General features: G+C 40.7%; 1 protein-coding gene and 1 long non-coding RNA gene across 5 annotated transcripts in view; one reads left to right on the top strand and one right to left on the bottom strand.

The window, feature by feature from the left end:
• Positions 1 to 6,409, bottom strand: part of LOC117878806 — a 38,828-nt gene extending 32,419 nt beyond the window's left edge. The window contains exon 1 of the long non-coding RNA XR_004646100.1: positions 6,286 to 6,409. This is a non-coding gene — a long non-coding RNA (uncharacterized LOC117878806). The remainder of the gene's footprint in view (positions 1 to 6,285) is intronic.
• The window catches only part of ZNF608 (zinc finger protein 608), a 107,919-nt gene continuing 94,367 nt past the window's right edge, over positions 4,233 to 17,784 (top strand). The window contains exons 1-2 of one of the 4 annotated variants that reach the window (XM_034773302.1): positions 4,233 to 4,515; positions 7,553 to 8,611. In XM_034773302.1, the coding sequence (XP_034629193.1) occupies positions 7,727 to 8,611 (885 nt within the window). In that variant the 5' untranslated portion in view covers positions 4,233 to 4,515; positions 7,553 to 7,726. Of the gene's footprint in view, positions 4,516 to 5,120; positions 6,690 to 7,552; positions 8,612 to 17,784 lie in introns of those variants that run through there. The other 3 variants (XM_034773303.1, XM_034773301.1, XM_034773305.1) reach the window with 3 other exon arrangements.

Below are 17,784 nucleotides of genomic sequence, written 5' to 3'. Positions count from 1 at the left end.
CACCTCTCAGCTCCCTTAGTTAAAAAAAATCCTGCACAGTCCTTTTACAAATCAGAAACAAAGAGCAACAGTTGGGGACTCTCTTATTTTTAAACAATAAAATAAGACAATAAAAACCAGGCTGAAATTAAGATTCAAACATTTAAAAAAAATAATTTTTAAAAATACAATTTTTTAAAAATCAGACATTTCTGAGGGACTAGTGTTACAAAAACACTAACATCTTCCCAGTGGGAATATATTTGCACATAGCTAATATGTTTCTCCATGGTTAACTGCTTGTTTACAAAGAATGCTTTGTAGAGCAGGGAATGTGAAAAATAAGATGACCTGACTCTCTCCTCCACAAAAGGCATAAACCAGGCTGAGGTCGGTGTGCAGACTCGGCTGTATTGCTGCTAACTGAATATACTGGCCTGAGTATCAGCCAATGAGAAGGCTTAAAAGCATATTTCCATAATGATGATTGGCTGCCGGACTCCAGGCTCACTTCAGCCTTTAAAGGAAAGAAAAAGAGGAGCTTTGCTGAGAAGATAGGCAACACAACTTTCTGTTGCTTGTTAAATATTCTCTGATTGCACCAATTCATCTTCTTAAAAAGCAGTTTTGGGGGCAAAAAAGGAAACATTTGTTCTCAAGAAATAGGTTTCAAACAGCCAAAGGGTTTCACAAAATAACCTATAATTCTTTTTGCTAAAAATAGATTTTTGCTGGTAAATTTGCTTAGCAAATTTGATGCATATGCCTGGCCTCTTAAATAGAGTGAGGTTTTCTTCAAGATTCATAGCAGTCTACAATTGCTTTAATTAGAAAAGGTTGTGCTATTTCAGACAAACATCACTAGTTTATTGGCCTCGTGCGGGTCTTTTAAAATGTGCAGGAATACAAAATTGTAATTCAATTGGGAGACAGGCAGAAATTAATGAAGGTGGAAAAATCTCTGAATGTTCATTCATACAGAGAGCGTTAGATTCTTTTAGGATGAAGGACATTTTCCCCTTCAGAAAGGAGTTGTTTTGAGCAATCTTTCTGCAACCACTCATCATGTGAGAGTGCTGAAGATACAGCAACCCTGGCAATGGGATCGGTGTAATTGTTCCTTTCGAAAAAGCTTCTTAATAATCAGTCTATAAACGACACAAACCATGTAGTTATACGTATTTCTTCCCCCCCCCCCATATGAACTGCGGGGTAAGGTGACGCTATTTCATCTATATAATGTCTGCTTCAGTTGCACAAACATCTGTTCAATAGACCGTCCTTTTAAAAATGTAGAATGGTTGACTAATTCAGATAAAGCAGTGGGCGCATTTTTGCAATCTTTCCCAGTGACCATTCCTTGGCTACCTCACAGACCAGCCATTCAGAAGCAATTTTCTTCAGCCTGAAATTATGTGCTGACGGTAGCAGATCACTTCCCATAATAACCCTTCCCCCACCCAATGCTAAATACAATCTGTCTCCTACTCACTGTAATAATAACGTGCAAATGACTGTAATTTTGCAGACAAGAAACAGCCCAAAGTGAAACGTGTCTAAACAGAGGTCGATTTTGAAAAATCAGGGCTATTACCTAAATCTGTAAAACACATATTGTAAAAAACCCAGCAACAGTGATCTGCGTTAAGTAGTTTCGGGGGAGGGGGAGTAGCCTCGATGTTGCTGATTTTAAAAGCTTCACTAGCACAAAGTTAAATCATTAAAATAAATTTTCATTCCTCACTCTATTTCACAACCATGCCACAGTATCCACAACAGTTATGATGTGTATAGCAATTTATAGGACCTATAAGGTAGAAGTAGCTGTGTATTCTTCAGTGTTTATACTGATTTGCATTGCACTGCTTCTTTGGAAGTAGGCTCTTTGCAAGCACTTACTTTGTTGGCACAGTGTTGTGTATCGTGAGATTGCCTGTGCGGGAGGGCTGACTAAAAAGAAGAGTCCACACAGCATAACCCTGCGTACATAACAACCATGCTCAAGAATCCCGCTTCTCACCCCCAAGAAGTATTCTCAACTGATTCTTTTACATTGTCCTTAAATGCCTTTTCCTACTTACAGTGTACGCAAACTGGTATTTTTAAAAACAATTTAAAATGTTTAATGCCATCAAGGGCCTTGCTGGCAATTACCTTATCTGCGCAAATTAGACCCGTCTCTATTGGCACCAAAAGGCGATATGTTTTAAAAGAAAAGGCAGGGGAGCATACCTCGTTCCTTCCATGCAGTTTTAAGTATTGCTATCCAAACAACATATGGCGTGATGTGTACTCTTTACCCCCAACAAATTTCAGTATAGCTGGGGAAAGGAGAACAGGAGAAACGACCCATTATTGTAGCTTACGGTCATTAAAATATAGCTTTCATTACATTTAAAGACGATCTCATTTATATGATACATTAGCAATAATTCAGATGTGTTGTGATTCACTATGCGGCCAGAGGGGAAAGACGTATGCACTCGCCACAGCGAAGAATGGAAAATGTTGTTTATTGCAGCATCAACTCCAGTTTGGCTTTAAAGAACAGACAGAGGCTGTCTAGTGTTTTGGTAAGACAACTAAATCAGAAGTGATTTTTATTCAACCAAATGTTTCTTTAACTGTTACTTCTGAAACGAGCAGGTTCTAAAATGTTTATTCATCCGAAAATACTCTATTAAACATCCTTTTGATGTTAAGTGTCGACCATATAAGCACTAATGCACATAATTTGCTCAGTTGGCCAAAGTCCAAAAGCGTATCTTGTCACACTGTCATTTGTATGCAGTTTTACAAATGTCGTGCTTTAACTTCTTCCCGGAAACTATGATTTGGACAAAATTTTCAATTAGCTATTCAACAGAAAAGTCCAATATTGATTTTCAGAGTGAGATACTTTACACACACAAATACACACACAGAGGATTTGAAATGAGACATAAATGAAAAATAAAAGCGCACAGTTAGCCAGACTCCATGGTAGTTAATAGACTTTAATATTAAATTACCCATACAAACTATTATTTTCATGCTAGACCCCATGAACCTCATGATATGTGACCGCAGAGACACATTATCTGGGTTATCAGCCTTTCGTCCTATAGTTAATTCAATTCTCGACAAGATATTCATGTTTGTTGGGTCGCTTCCATGTAGAAATTGTTCTGTACAGAGTGGGTGGGGGTGGGGCTATGCCTGGCAAGCCGATCAGTTTAAGCAGCATAAGGAACGTACTCAAGTTTTTTAATAAATTCAAATACATTTTAAAGCACATTTGGATCTAAGCCTAAACAAAAGAACTGATTAAGATTTTTTTCTCTTTTTTTTGATGCAAGACAAAGCCGGCTAGAAAAGATTTGTGTTACTGATTCTTGTGAAAGGGTGTTGTTCACGTGGTAGTTATATGGTCGCTTGCATTCACAGTTCAGTGCTTGCAGCAGTAAATCAGGAAACTAGAAACAAAAGGGTTACGTGTTTTTTTCAACAACAGAGAAACCGCACTGTCTCCTGTTAGTCATATTGTAAAAATGAACATGAAATAAACTCTGAGGAAGGGACAAGCGTTAGGCTGAGGAATAAGGACAAACCGAACACGCTGCAGTACCTTGAGTGTCCCTCTAACGCAGGGATGGGTGAGGGGGAGGAATGGAATCCAGTTCTGTTCTTTGCTGAGCCTCCCCTTCTTAAGACATTGTTTGCTTTTCTCCTTCACTAAACATGAAAATGATCGCACTCATCTAACAGCCTCTCTCTCTCGGTTTCGTGTCAAAATGTTACAATTTTGAATGAGGGGGCATATAAAAACGGAGTGAGATTTTAATTTGCCTCTTTGAAACAGAAAAATCATCCATCATTGCTTTGAAAACTGCCTTGAAATTAAATTAAAAAGAAAATGAGGAAATTCTCCTCCCACTGTGTGAGGCTTGGCTGGGCTGCTCGCCTCCCTATTTGGTTGTCTTGACATAAAATGTTATATAGGATAATGCTGTAATTGAAATGGGAAACATGATTTGTATGTTGCTGCAGCAGGAGGCTGCCTGCTGTAGCACTAAATGTAGTTTGAGGATTGCAAAATACAAGGCTTCTATGTATGTATGCGTGTGTTTCTCCCTTTCACCCCCTTCGGAAGCCGAGAGGAGCAGCTAGCCAATCAGAGAGCCCGGTTTCATAAAAGCTGGTCTTTGATTGGGCAGATGGGAAAGGGCATTGGGAACAAAGAAAAGTCCCTTTCAGGTACAGAGTCTGTGCTTGCTTCACACTCTCCCTTCTCCAGTTCTGATTTTTGCTGCTCACTATTGCAGTAAAGCCAGCTTGTTGTGTAGTGTGTGTGTGTGTATATGTGTGTAGGGGGATTTTTATTTTTTTAATTTTGTTTTAAAAAGGAAGGTTCATGAAATCTGGTGCTCTTTTCTTCCAAACACAATAAATCTGTTGAAGAAATTAGATTTTTTTTTCCAAAAATAAAAAGCGGCTGCAACAAAAACACACTCAATGCAGTTAGAAGGAAAAGGTCAACTCGATCCAATACAGATCGTAAGTACGGTTGCGTGGTGTGTCTATAGCACTTAGAGGGGATTTTTTCATGCAAAGGGGAGTATTATGAGTTTTGTGCATTGAAATAAGGAACTAGTTATTTGTGTTTTAAAACAACAAACAAAAAACCACGAGTAGGCTGAGTTATCTAAGGGATATGAAGGTGAGGGTGAAAGCATTGTAGCCTCTCACACAAATCATACTTGACGGTGCACTCGGCTGGGGGAGGGGGGCGTTTTTACCTTTTTGGTTTTTTTTAAACTAACCAAGGGGGAAAATCAAAGTGACACAACTACAGGCCAGCCAGCATATTTTTTCTCTCTCTCCACCCAATCCCCTTAAAAATGAGCAAACAACTTGTTAATAGGACCTTAGGGGTACAAAAATAGCTTAGTGGAGCAGGAGGGTTTTTTTTTTTTTGCTTCTGTCACATGTTAATACCAATAATGTAATGCTAAATTAGGGGATAGTGACGCCCATATGTTGTGGTGCAGCGACCGTTTCTTCCCTCCCCTCCTCTCCCCCCCCCCAGCCCCCAAGCCAGCCATCCCCCAAACAGAATCTACCGTGGGTTTAGAATGGAGACTAACTTGGAAGATATCAAATGTTTAGTTATGTTTTATATACGAAGACATTAAAACCTTGAAATAACCTCCCCATCCCGTGTCTCTAAACTACTACAAATTGCAGATAACTCGAGGAAAGGTTTTATAGGTGTTTCTCTAAAGCATATGCTTTGCCATGGTGTTCAGTACATTTCACTCATTCCTAACTTCAGAGACCCAGTTCGCAGAGAGAAATGTTTCACATTCATAACTTGTAGCTGTGCCAACAGCAGAAGGGGGAGGGAGAGAAACAGACCTTAAGTTTTTTTCCTAAAGACCAGATCAGTATTTTCTTGATACGCTTGTCACCCATTTTTGTTCTCACGACAACCAATTGAGCCCTTGATCGTCACGTGATGAGAAAGGCTTGAACTGTAACAAAATCGCTCCTTTTAGATGGTTGGTTGTTGGTAACTCGCCCATCCCCCCTCCTGCCCTAACATTTCCAGCAAACCAACTCTCCTTTCCTATCCATCAACAATTCATTACAGCTTTTAGCTTCCAAACGCCAGCTAATTAAAAATACTAAGCCAAATTCCGAGACAATCTGACTTAAAGGCAAAAAGGGGATGAAGGCATTAGGGGTAATAAATAAAAAGACGATGCAACGTTTGCTGAAACAATAAGGAAAAAAATCTGTCCTGCAAAAAACAAAAGTCTATTTTATCTTTTTGGTCTCTAATTACTGAATTACTTGCAACATGACTGATTAGCCTGAGCTCCCGGATTCTCCCTCCCTCTCCCCGCAGTTTAGATGCTATTTTCTTACAACATACAAAAGAAAAAGGGGAAAAAATCCCCAGATCATACCCTTGGGAAGATTTACTTAATTTTAAAACACACTCTTTCCTCCACTCCCACGAAATGTTCTGATAACTGGATTATCAGAACACTGATTTCCCCCTCCCTCTTCTCCGCCCCCCCTTTCCCTCCTCATCCTCCCCCCCTCCTTCCTTTCCCCCCTTAAGTTAGTTCAAGAAATCAGATCTGTCAGGACCGGCGAAAAAAATGCCACTTCCTGACTAACAGGCGGAATCCAGCCCAGATTTTCAGTCCTTTCTTCTTTTTTTCCTTCCTCCCTTTCACTAATTTATCCCGATGTTAGCACATTCTGTCTTGTAACAACCGGACGCCTGTAGGTTTGTTTCATGGGATCATTACTTACTGATCAGGATGGCTCTGAAGTCTGGAGTTGAAGACGGAATATGAAGTTGGAAAACATTTGAAAATTATTATTATTACATCTCGGTGCTTGTTAAGAAAAACAAACAAACAAAAAACCGTGGTCCTTGATGCTCCTGTTTTGAATGTGAAATATTATCTTCCAGCTTGTAAAGTTGAGGAACAACATTTTTAAGAAAGGAGGAAAACCAACACAAATAAAGGACTCCTGATCCGTGTGCCAAAATGGGGGGAGATATATTTTTGAGCGATTATACTGGCTGAGATGTTATTTGTTTTCTACTTCTTGATCACTTTGCTCTTTAAGTAAAATGAGGCACACAGTTGTTGCTGAGTCGAATGGGAACAGCATTTGCTGGTTTAATTAAAAATGATAAAGGATTAAAGGTAAGCAATATGCCTATATATGTATAAATATTGAGACAGTCAACTGTAAAAGGAATAGATCCCTTTAAAAATTGTTTTAACTAAGCTTTGTCAAACACACACTCATTTGCGGTCATTGAGGCCACCTTGGTGCAGATCACTTAAAGTGTATGTCTTAATCAGTTTCCTGTACAGTCAGTAATACCATATTTAACAGACTGAGCAATTGTGTAACCTAGGAGTGCATTAAAACTGCTTTTAGAATTATCTTGGGTATATTTTAAAAAGAAAAGACACTTTTTACCCATGGAGTTGGATATTTCTTAAGTAAATGCACCATTTAAAGTATAGGTTGTTGATTTTTAATGGGTTCATGAAAAACAGGCTTCATCCCCCCCCCCCAGTAAAATTGGTGTAAAAGATAGTATAGAAAAGTCACAAAACTTCAAGGGTCTGGTGTAAAGCCACAAAATCCAAGGAATGCAGTGAGGAGTGAAGCTGTGTCCTTCCTTTCTCCCTTTTGTGTCTAAGTGGTGGTCCAGGAGCTTATATTACACATGTGCTCCAACAGCTAGTCACCAGCCCTAACTTTGTATGTCCCTGACTTTGTGGATTTAAATCATGTAGTTAGGGTGGGTTTTTTTTATTTTTTGGGATACATGACTTTTTAAGAGTGATCATGGATGTTGGGGTACAACTAGATTCAAGCTGTTCACTATAAAATAATCACAAGCAATTGCCTCCTATTTAACAACTTTTAAAACAAAATAAAACGTGGAAATATTGAATGATCTTGCTCCCCCTCTCTTTTGCCCCCTATATTAATCGTATTATATTCTGGTAATATCCAGACAAGAAATATTCCACTTTTCCCCTCCTCACAGGAAAAGGTGGACCTGGACTTCAGGGTATAAACCTAGACATACCAGGGGGAGGAAGATAAGAAGAGTTAAATAAATAATAATTTAAAAAGAAAAGCCCAACGGAGATAAACGAATGTCCCCTCATCTCCAAAGGAAAGTTCATCGGATTTTTATTCTAGAGATCTCATCTTCAGGATGTCAGTGAACACTTCCACTGCATGCAAAGGTGTGGATCCAAACGCGGTTGATACTTATGACAGTGGCGATGATTGGGAAATCGGGGTTGGAAATTTAATAATCGATTTGGACGCCGATTTGGAGAAGGACAGACAGAAATTTGAGATGAATAATTCCACCAATACCACCACCAGCAGCAGTACCAGCTCCAAGGATTGTGGGGGTCTGGCTTCCAGTGGGGCTAATGCTACCTCAGCCTTAGCTGATGGCCTAAAATTTGCTTCTGTTCAGCCCCCTGCCCCCCAGGGGAATTCCTCTCACAAAGAGACTAGCAAATCAAAAGTGAAAAGGAGTAAAACTTCTAAGGATGCTAATAAATCTCTGCCTTCTGCTGCCTTGTATGGGATTCCTGAGATCAGCAGTGCTGGCAAGAGGCAGGAAGTCCAAGGGCGCCCTGGAGAGGCAACTGGCATGAATTCAGCACTGGGTCAAAGTGTGAACAGCAACCCAAACGGCAATAATAACAACACCAGCAACAACAACCCTATTGCCTCTTGCGGGAAAAACAAAGAAGAGAAACCAGGTAAAACCCAGGGCAGCAGAGGCTCCAAGCGGGATAAGGATGCGGGGAAATCCAGGAAGGACAAGCAGCATGACCTGCAGCAGGGCCACCCCAACGGTGGGGGTGGCAGCAGCCAAGCTCCCTCTGGGCACCTGTATGGCTTCGGGGCCAAGGGAGGCGGTGGTGGGAGCAACAGCCCCTTCCACTGCGCCTCCTCCACGGTGGGGGAGGTGAGCAAAAGCACCCCGGATTCAGGGTTAATGGGGAACTCTATTTTGGTAAAGAAGGAAGAGGAGGAGGAGGAGAACCACAGGCGAATCAAGAAATTGAAAACAGAAAAGGTAGGACAAGCTCTTCTTCCCCCAGCTATTTCCCCCCATGTGTTTATTACAAACTTCCCGCAGCTGTGTTCCTAGCTCCTGTTATTGGTGTTATGCGTTTGTGATATACATATAAACTGTGTACAAACCCCACTCCCGGACAGAAATTGCTACGTTGGAGCTTTATTTTCGTCTTGTCTTTAATTTCTCTCTCTCTCCCCCCATCCCTACTGTTTCCCAAATGTGGCCAAACGTATGTTTCGTGTTGTCGTGTCTCCTCCTTTGTTTATTTTAAAGGAGAATTCAAAATGACCCTTCCTGATGGGGCTGTTATTAGTGTAACAATCCGAAGTGATGTTTGCAACCCCCGAGGACACGTGTTTGCAGACTGGAGGCTTGTTTGTGTGGCTCAGACCTAGCTGCCTGGGTTTTGTTTACTATCCTTTTTATTGTGCACTCTAGTATAAAAGCGGATGTTCCTTCTGCCAAAGTGGAAGGAAATTCACATCCTTTCTCCACACCCTTCTCTTTAGATTGAGACAGGGAGGAGAGATGTATCCGCAGATACTTTGGCTCTTCCATCTACTCTAGTCTAGGGTCTTTTGAGTATTGGGGGGCTCTTGTGTTTTCAGCAGCCAAGAGGCCTCGGAAGCTGGCGTGGGGAATGGGGAGCACTGAGCCAGAAGACACTTAGTGCCTGTAATAATTGGCCTGGAGGAAGGGAGTTGGGGGAGGGGAGTTCTCCTTGTACTATGATATATGTACAAAATATCTTTCTCTCATATGTGGGGGAACAGTTTTCTCCTGTCAGGGCAGTCTTTCTTATCTGAGCCCTATACGTTCTTGGCTGTGAACTTCTTGTTTGCTGAGTGGTTGAAATGTGTGAAAGAAATCAAGTGGTGTGTGTGTGTTTCTCCCCCTCCCTTCCTTTCTGTTAATGCATAAAGGATGCTCTCTCTAAGAATAAATGGCCTTGTATTGTTAGGGGAGGGTGGGGAGAGAGCTGGTTTTCTTGGCTATTGTTATTGCTCGTTCAGGCAGGTTCTAGTGTCTGCAGCAATTGTTCTATCCAGAGGGCAGAAGGTTTCTTCTCTAGGATCTAGGGGGCTATTGTTGGTCCATAATTAAGAGTCAAATGAATTCTACAGGTTGGGTTAAACAAAGACACCTTCTCAAAGACACCTCCCCCCTCCAAAAAAAACCCTTAAGGGTATTAGCTTGTGGCATGATTTTCTGGAATTGGTCTTAAATTACTTGCCTTTACAACTTCCCTGACTGACTTCTAAGTGATGGGAAAACTTTCTGGCTGGTATTAAGTGTACAGAATTGTTTACCAGAGTCCAGATGGAGTGAAGTCCTTGGGAAAATTTATGCTATTTACAATGCATTATGAGCCTCTTTTTGTGTGTCATTGCTGATGTTTAAGATTGTGTAATGCTTCAACAAACTCTTGGGCTATTGATAGGATTAGATTTTGGGGGTTGTGACATTAAATATGTTAAGAAAATGTAAAGATAGATAATTCAAATTGACCTCTAGATATATTATCTTAAAAGTGAAAAAATACCTACAAATGTGAAATTCACATTTGCTCCTCATACAAGGAGGAGATCCTCTTGAATCTGTTTGTTTGACTTTTCTAAATACAGATGAGAGAAAGTAGGTTGCTTTAGTTAATTCACAGGTGTAAATTTGCACTCTGATCACTCTGAAAGGTGTGCTAAAATCCCATGGTCTTTTTACTAATTTAGTACATATAGTAGGCATTTACTTTTGTTACCAGTAGTCTTCAAATTGCAGTTCTCTAATCTGCTTTAACTATCTAGCTAAATTGCCCTAATCCAGTCTTCACAATGGTTGTGGTTAAAGAGTCAGAGCCATTTGATTGGATTCAGTGGCTGCCTGGAATGTGGGAGGTACTGCCCTTTTGCAACCCCCTTAGCCTTTTAATCTTTCAGCCAAATGTTCACATTCAACAATTTTGTTTAGCTGGCAATCTGAACATTTCAGTATCTCAAAGGCTTGCTGTCATGGCAACAGAGATTAGAGAGTAGTGTGGTTTCTCAGTTTTTGTGTTCTTTTCACTCTAGTCTCACAGGAAATTGTATGAAGAATGAATTCATATACATGCAAGTAATCTTCAGTCAGTGTAATGTAAATGGGATAATAGGTAAATTAAGAACAAACATGTTAGGAGTAGTTTTGAGCCAAAGGTACACCTTATTTTCCAGCTCTTGGCTTTATAGAATTCTCGGCGCTTGCAATTCCACTAACACCCACTGCTGTTGGCACACAGTGACTTTAATATAGGCTTCACACGTTAGAGTCCTGCAGTGCTGGCCATTGTCTATCACGCTGGTGTGCTGGCTTACTGTTTTAAACAACATCCCTTAGTGTTTCACTCCAGAGAGCAATTTCTTTAAAGAACGTCTCCTACTTGGCATCTGAAAATAGAACTCTCTGCAGACATTGGTTGCAATTTTAGATCTAGCCTATGCTATCAATGAAACTTCAGTTTTAAAAAAGACTTGCAAATCATTCAAGAGAATTTTTTTAAGGATTTAAGATTGAATCCTTTTTTCTGCTTTGGCTATACACACTATGGTGTATCTATAGATGTGACATGCCCAAAAAGCACCATTGTGACCGTAGATAACTATATAATTTTCAAGCCTGGCTGTTAAAATCAATTTCCAGTTGTTTTAATGTTTATGAATGAGTTGTCTCGTAAATTTGAATAATGTCTTGTCAGATACAAATTAGTTAATGCCCACAAAGAAACTCAGGTTTTAAATTTGTATAGTGTTGGAGGATATTTTATTGTGTTTGTTTACTCTTTGTTAAAAGCTTGGAGCAGATTCCCAAGAGTTGCAGTCACTGTTTAATTTTCACAGTATGCTCAAATGTCTATTTTTGGTCTGTTTATTCTGTTTCCTTACTGCAGAAAGTCATGTAAAACATGATAAATTGGATTTCATGAAGTCTAATTAAATCAATGACTGTGTTCTGCTGGCTCTTTTATGCAGAAACCACAAGTATGTTGTAAAAGTCGCCACTCCCCTAATATGTGGATAAAGTCAAAGTATGCTATAATTCTAAAATGTTTGAGCTATATTCATGAAGCCCATTTTGTGGTTAAGCCACCAGTGACATGTCTGAATAGGTAGATTTGACAGGTAGGCTAACCACTCCTAAGATTTTGGGTGTTAAAACCTGCCCCTTTCTCCACCCTTTAATTTTTTTTAAGCACAATTATTCCGTAAATGTTGGTCAACATGTACTCTTCACCCATATTACACTTCTGTAATTTTAATTGCTCTTACACTGAGAAATGTTCAGATTATCAGTAGTATTATGTCCTAGTTTTTGTTTATTGTGTGTGTGTGTGAGCTCACAACAGACCCTAAAACATGGGAATACTAAGCATGGATTATGAAAACTTTCTGTTTGTTTAGGGGGGGTGGGGAGAAATACAGAAAGTCTACAGCAACATTTTAGCTGTCTTCTATCTTTAAAATTAATAAATCTGGTAATATTCCAGAATGGAATTTACTTCTCCTGTATTGGTTTATTGGCTTTCATTAAGACGGTATTTCACATCTGAACATTGTCTTCAGTGAATTAACCCACATGTGGCTAGTATCATTTATTTTATTCTTCTCGTATAGCTGTTGGTTTTACACTTAATCAGGGAATTCTATGCACATTTTATAAGTGCTTGTAAATTGCTGAAGAACATGTTCTGATTAATGAGTTTATAGAGATATGCTTTCCATATATTTTGTGCGTTACAAACACTACTTCTTGGGTGTAGTCTATTCAATGTGAAATAAAAGGGCAGAAAGGTCACTTGCTGTAATTAAAGAACAATGTCCATTGTTGTTTGATAGCAAACTGTTTTGAAAGCTACATAAGGGATTTGGCTGTTAAAATCATTGATGACTATGGGTGTCTAACAATAAGCACAGCTCAAGGTTCTAACGTGCTGTAGTGCTGTCTAGTAGTGTGACAGTGCTTTCTAAGCTGGGTGAAGAGGTGTTGCCCTTTGGCTGAGGAAAGCTTTCTGTGTGAACTTGCTGACCTCTGAGAATATGTATGACCCGCTTTGCTATTGAATTCCTGTGCAAGGCTAAAGTAGCATTAAAACAATTGAAGGTGGTCTAGAATGTTTATATCACAAAGTATTGAAGGTGATGAGGTTATTCTGAACTACAGGCAAATTATATTTCACTTAGGACATCAGTAATTTTACAATTTTAATAACTTCATAAATACCCATTAAAAAGAAAAGGATTGATTGTCCAGATGTCATGAGGTTAAGCATGTTCTCCATGTTAAATGGTTTCGCTGCAAGATTGTTTTAATTAGAGTTATATAAAGACTTTGTTTTTCCAAAGTAGCATTTTATAGTCCAATAAATGAAATGTATGTTAAAAGTGCTAAGCAAAATTCTCCCGTAACCACAGAGGTGTTCAATAACCAGAGTCAAGTAACATGGAAAGTACCATCTGTTCCTAGTTTTCAACATAAAGACAAGAATTGAATAGCTGAGATTTACTCATATTTTGACTCTTGCTTTTTAAAAATTATTTTAAAAAGTTCACCTGGAACTTTATAGAAACTTTCTGAATTGCAATAATACAAGCAAGACTGCGAAAACACATGTTCGTACGTATATTTTAACCAATTCCACTTTTATTTAAAGACATTTCCAGAAGTTCAGTCACTGAAGAATTTAGTATACTGAATCAGCTCCCGCAGGCAAACACAATGATGGCCATTTTTTCAAAGATCTTATTGTTTATCTAGAACCTGAATTATTCTATCAATTTTCTCCAATGAGGGAAAACGGTAAATTTAGTAAGCTCCTATCAGTTACCTAATTGTATGTGATAAAACCATTAACCAAAAATTTCCATGCAGAGACTTTGCTGTTCAAATAAGTGTCCTAAAATTGTTGATAGCTGGATTTTTTTTTTTAAAGATACCTTTAAGTTCTGAACTGTTGGCAATAAGATTCTTGGCCGCAGACTATGAGCCCTGGATAAAACATCATTCGGCTTTTGTTTGAGGTCTTTTATTGAAGCTAATGACTGGTCTTGTGCCGCCCTGAGATAAATGACATTATCTCTGAGTGGGCTGACAGGAAACAGACATGTTAATGGTGAAGCTGCGGGGAGGATCTGCTATAGTTCTGACAAAAGAGTAAAGCATGGACCCCTGGTTGTGATCATTAACACATAATGCATTCCTGCTTTTCCTATGAGGGCCATGATAATTGGAAAGTATTTTATCAACAAGCACTTAAATCAATTCTGAAACTCCTAGTTTCTTTGCATGCTAAAACTAGTGTGTTTTTTTTGTTAAGAAATGTGTGATCTAGTTTTTAAAAGATGCCAGCTCTAGGCTGTATAATATTGACATCTATATGAGAATCTGTGGCCTGCTTTCCATTAATTGAACATGTCTTTTGGATGTTAAACATTATGTTCTGCATTTGGACTGTGTTATCCTTGTGATTTGTATTTGTAAAAGTAGATATGAGGCCAAATGCTGCTTCTTTTATTCAGGCAAAAAGTTACATTGACTTCCGTGGGAGCAGGATTTATTCTGTGTTTTGTAAAACGTATATATTTATTAGGTTGGTATAAACTGCATTTCTCTATGAAAAAGGACAAGACTTGAAAGGTGTTTATGGGGTGATGGAACTTAATAGTACCGGTTAGAAAGCTGCGAGCTTGATGTCACTCAAGAATGGATAGGTCTGCTCCTTATCTCTAGGAGCAGGCCTCTTGCTCACCACTTCCATTGAGAAGGTAAGTGTGTTCTGTGAAGCAAAGGCAAATCTATTCTATTTGAAAGTTTACAGTGCCTGGCTGGTTCTAATGCATCTCCTGTGCACTTCCAACTTGCTTCAGTTTCTGAGATCAAAAAGAGAGCATGCTGCAGGTTGGCAGGTCACAGAACGTATACTATACTTATTTAAATTGTTACACAGAAATCTCAGTCATTTGGAGATCGAGTTGAGAAATGAAGTATGCGCTGTGCTCCAGGAGCACTCGGCAAAATCCTATGAGAAGTAGAGGTGGGAAATCAGAAGACACAAGCCATCGTTTTTCTGGTGCCCATGCTTGAGCAAGGATGGAAGTGATCCAAATATAGTCCTCTATCATAGGGTTACCATCCGTCTGTATTTCCCCGGACGTGTCCGGCTTTTGCGTCTCTAAATAACCCGTCCGGGAGGAATTGCTAACAAGGTTAAAATGTCTGGGGATTTTTTCTCCCTCGCCCGCCTCCCTCCCTCCATTCCATGCAGAGTGCAGCTGCTGATTGGGTGGCTGGGCCGATTGACCCACTCCCATTGGCCTCCAGCAGCCAGAACCCTCCCCTGCCCCCCCCCCCCGTCTGCAGCCCTGTGTAACACACAAACCGACCCACCGGGCAGCGTGTTTTTCAAACACGTGGAGCTAGAATGATAAGGGGAGTCTGGTGGGGGAGGGCAGTCAGGGAGTGGGGGAGTGTTGGATGGGTCCCCGGCCTCCACCTGCCACCCCCCCTCCACGCGTTGCGCCCCCCCCGTGGATCCTCCCGCCCTGCCTCTCCCTTGTCTGCTTGTACTGCCAGAGCCAGCAGCAACTGCTCTCTGCTGCCCCCGGGTCCTAGTGCCCCCATCCACTAATGGGAAGACAGGCTGCCCTTACCCTGCCCTTCCATCCTAGCCCTGAGCCTCTCCAATGCCCCAAATCCCTCAGCCCCAGCCCTCATCCCCCCACACCCTAATCCTCTGCTCCATCCCTGAGCCCCCTCCTGCATCATGAACCCCTCATCCTCAGACCTACAGTCCTCACCCCTGCATCCCCTCCTATCCCCAAAATCCCTCCCAAACCCCCACCCCCCCCACACTCCCTCCCAAAGCCTGCACTGCCTCCCACCCCCAAACTCCATCTCAGAGCCTGCACACCCACCCCCTGCCCCAGCCCGGAGCCTGCATCCAGCACCCAAACTCTATCCCAGAACCTGCACCCTGCACCCCTCCTGCACCCTAATCCCCAGACCAGGACCTGCACCCCAGACCTCCTCCCCCTACCCAACCTCCCCCTCCCAGAGCCTTAGGCAGGTGGGGAGGGGTGGGTTCTGGGCACCACCAAAATTTCTACAACCCTGCCACCCATGTGAGTGGATAAGGGTTGGGGCAGTCAGGGGACAGGTAGGGTCCTGGGGGGTTCTCAGCAAGGGGCAGTCAGGAGACAAGAAGCAGGGGGGGTTGGGGTTCTGAGGGGGTAGTCAGGGGGTGGGAAGTGGGAGGGAGTGGATGGGGGCAGGGGCAGGGCTAGGGCGGGGCTTCCCCCTCCTCCCGGTGTCCTCTTTTTTGATTGTGGAAATATGGGAACCCTATCTATCATGTAATCTTTATTTCCCTTGAAGCCACTGAGGCTATGAATATAAGTAGGGACTACATGTGTGAGGTAAAAGTTGCAGGAATTGACTCAGGAAGGGTTACATCAGAAGGTTAGAGTGAATACTATAAAGAAATATGGAGATAAGAGGCTGAAAATATGAAATTAAGCGTATTGTGTAAGTAATGCCTAGATACTGTGCATGTACGTTCTTTGTAACTCAAGCCCTAACTGTATATAATTTTTCATCTTGCATACTGTGTTTGGCATGGTGTTACTGGTGCATGTGGCATCTAAGCATGCACTATACTGATGCTTATCAGACCTTACTCAAGATTCCTACCAGACTCTGACACAACCCATCAAGGCTCACACGTGGACAAATGATTAGTTTGAGCAAAATAACATGCAGGAGTTACACAAAGTGGGGGAGGTAATATCTTTTATTGGACCAAGCTCTGTTGGTGAGGGAGACAAGCTTTCGAGTTTAAACAGAGCTCTTCTTCAGGTCCTGGGACCGACACAACAACTCTGTATACATGCAGGAGTTTCCACCATCCCACGGGCAGGCTAGATTTCTTTCACAGCTATTTAGGCAGCTGCATACTGGCCCTCTAAATAAAGTTATTGAATAATCTCTATTGCTCTGTTTTACTCCCTTGCATAGCTCAAGCAGTAGGCAATAATGCATCTTCCTTACTTGTTCCATGGTACTCAATTGGTCTCCATGAGTATAATCAAGTTTTTGTAGTACTTCAGATTATCTCTTGCCCTCTAGCTGGGATAATTCCTGTTGGACAAAGTCTGTAGAGAGATTTATCAAATGGGAGTGTCAGGTTATTCTGTACTTAATCCATTAAGCACAATACAAGCTTTACACAATACTTATATAATGTCATAACATACAGTTATACTAGCCAGAATCCTCAACACATCACTACATTTCTATGAAGGGTTGGTGAGATTGTCCTGGTTCTTATTTGTGCCTTTTCCCCTTAAATTAGAAACATCAGGCCAGATCCTTAGATGGTGTAGCTCTATTGATTCCCTTACACCACTTGAGGATTCGGCCTATTTATGGTCAAAATCTCAGGTCAGCATTGTTATATTTACTTGTTAAGGGTTTTAAAACGGTTTTAAGGTTTCAGGGCTTGTCAAACTTCTAAGCCATTTTCACTACATTGAAAAATACATTTAGAACAAAATAGTTGATAAATGTGTCCTATTGGTAGTTTCAGAACATGCCAGTGTAAATCTTCATCTGAAGCATTCAAATTTTAAATCCGATGTATTCTTCAATCTTACCTATGAAAAATCAGCAGTTGAGTGCAAGCAATGAATTGCTACTTGAACTATAAAGACTAGCCTAGAACTGCTCTGTGCTATAGCTGAGGTTGCACTAATCACTCTGTTGCAGTTTCTCTTTAATTCAGACTAAATGGTCTTGGCAATTGGAACAAAGCATTTACACTTGAAAGAAAGGTTGTAAAACTATTCAGAGTGGCGTGACTGACAATTGAGTTGTTTGTATTTTTTTTTTAATTTTGTTTTTGTAGAAGAGAAAATTGAAAGAAAAATCAAGAGGGGAGATTGGCACTTTTCTCCTATGGCTGTTGAATTTTGATTAAAATACCTTTTGGGAATAGATCAGATAACTTATGGACGCATGTGGTGAATTGTGATGTCTGTCTTGCTTGGATTTACACTTCAGGCTGCACAGTCTTGGTGTCTGTGTCCCTTATGAGTGCTAAAATCCTGGGTCAACACTGTGATTAAAAATACATTATGCTTTAGTGT

Source organism: Trachemys scripta, chromosome 6, assembly GCF_013100865.1.
Source record: "Trachemys scripta elegans isolate TJP31775 chromosome 6, CAS_Tse_1.0, whole genome shotgun sequence".
NCBI classification, from domain to species: domain Eukaryota; kingdom Metazoa; phylum Chordata; order Testudines; family Emydidae; genus Trachemys; species Trachemys scripta.
This window is presented reverse-complemented; position numbering and strand designations above follow the sequence as displayed.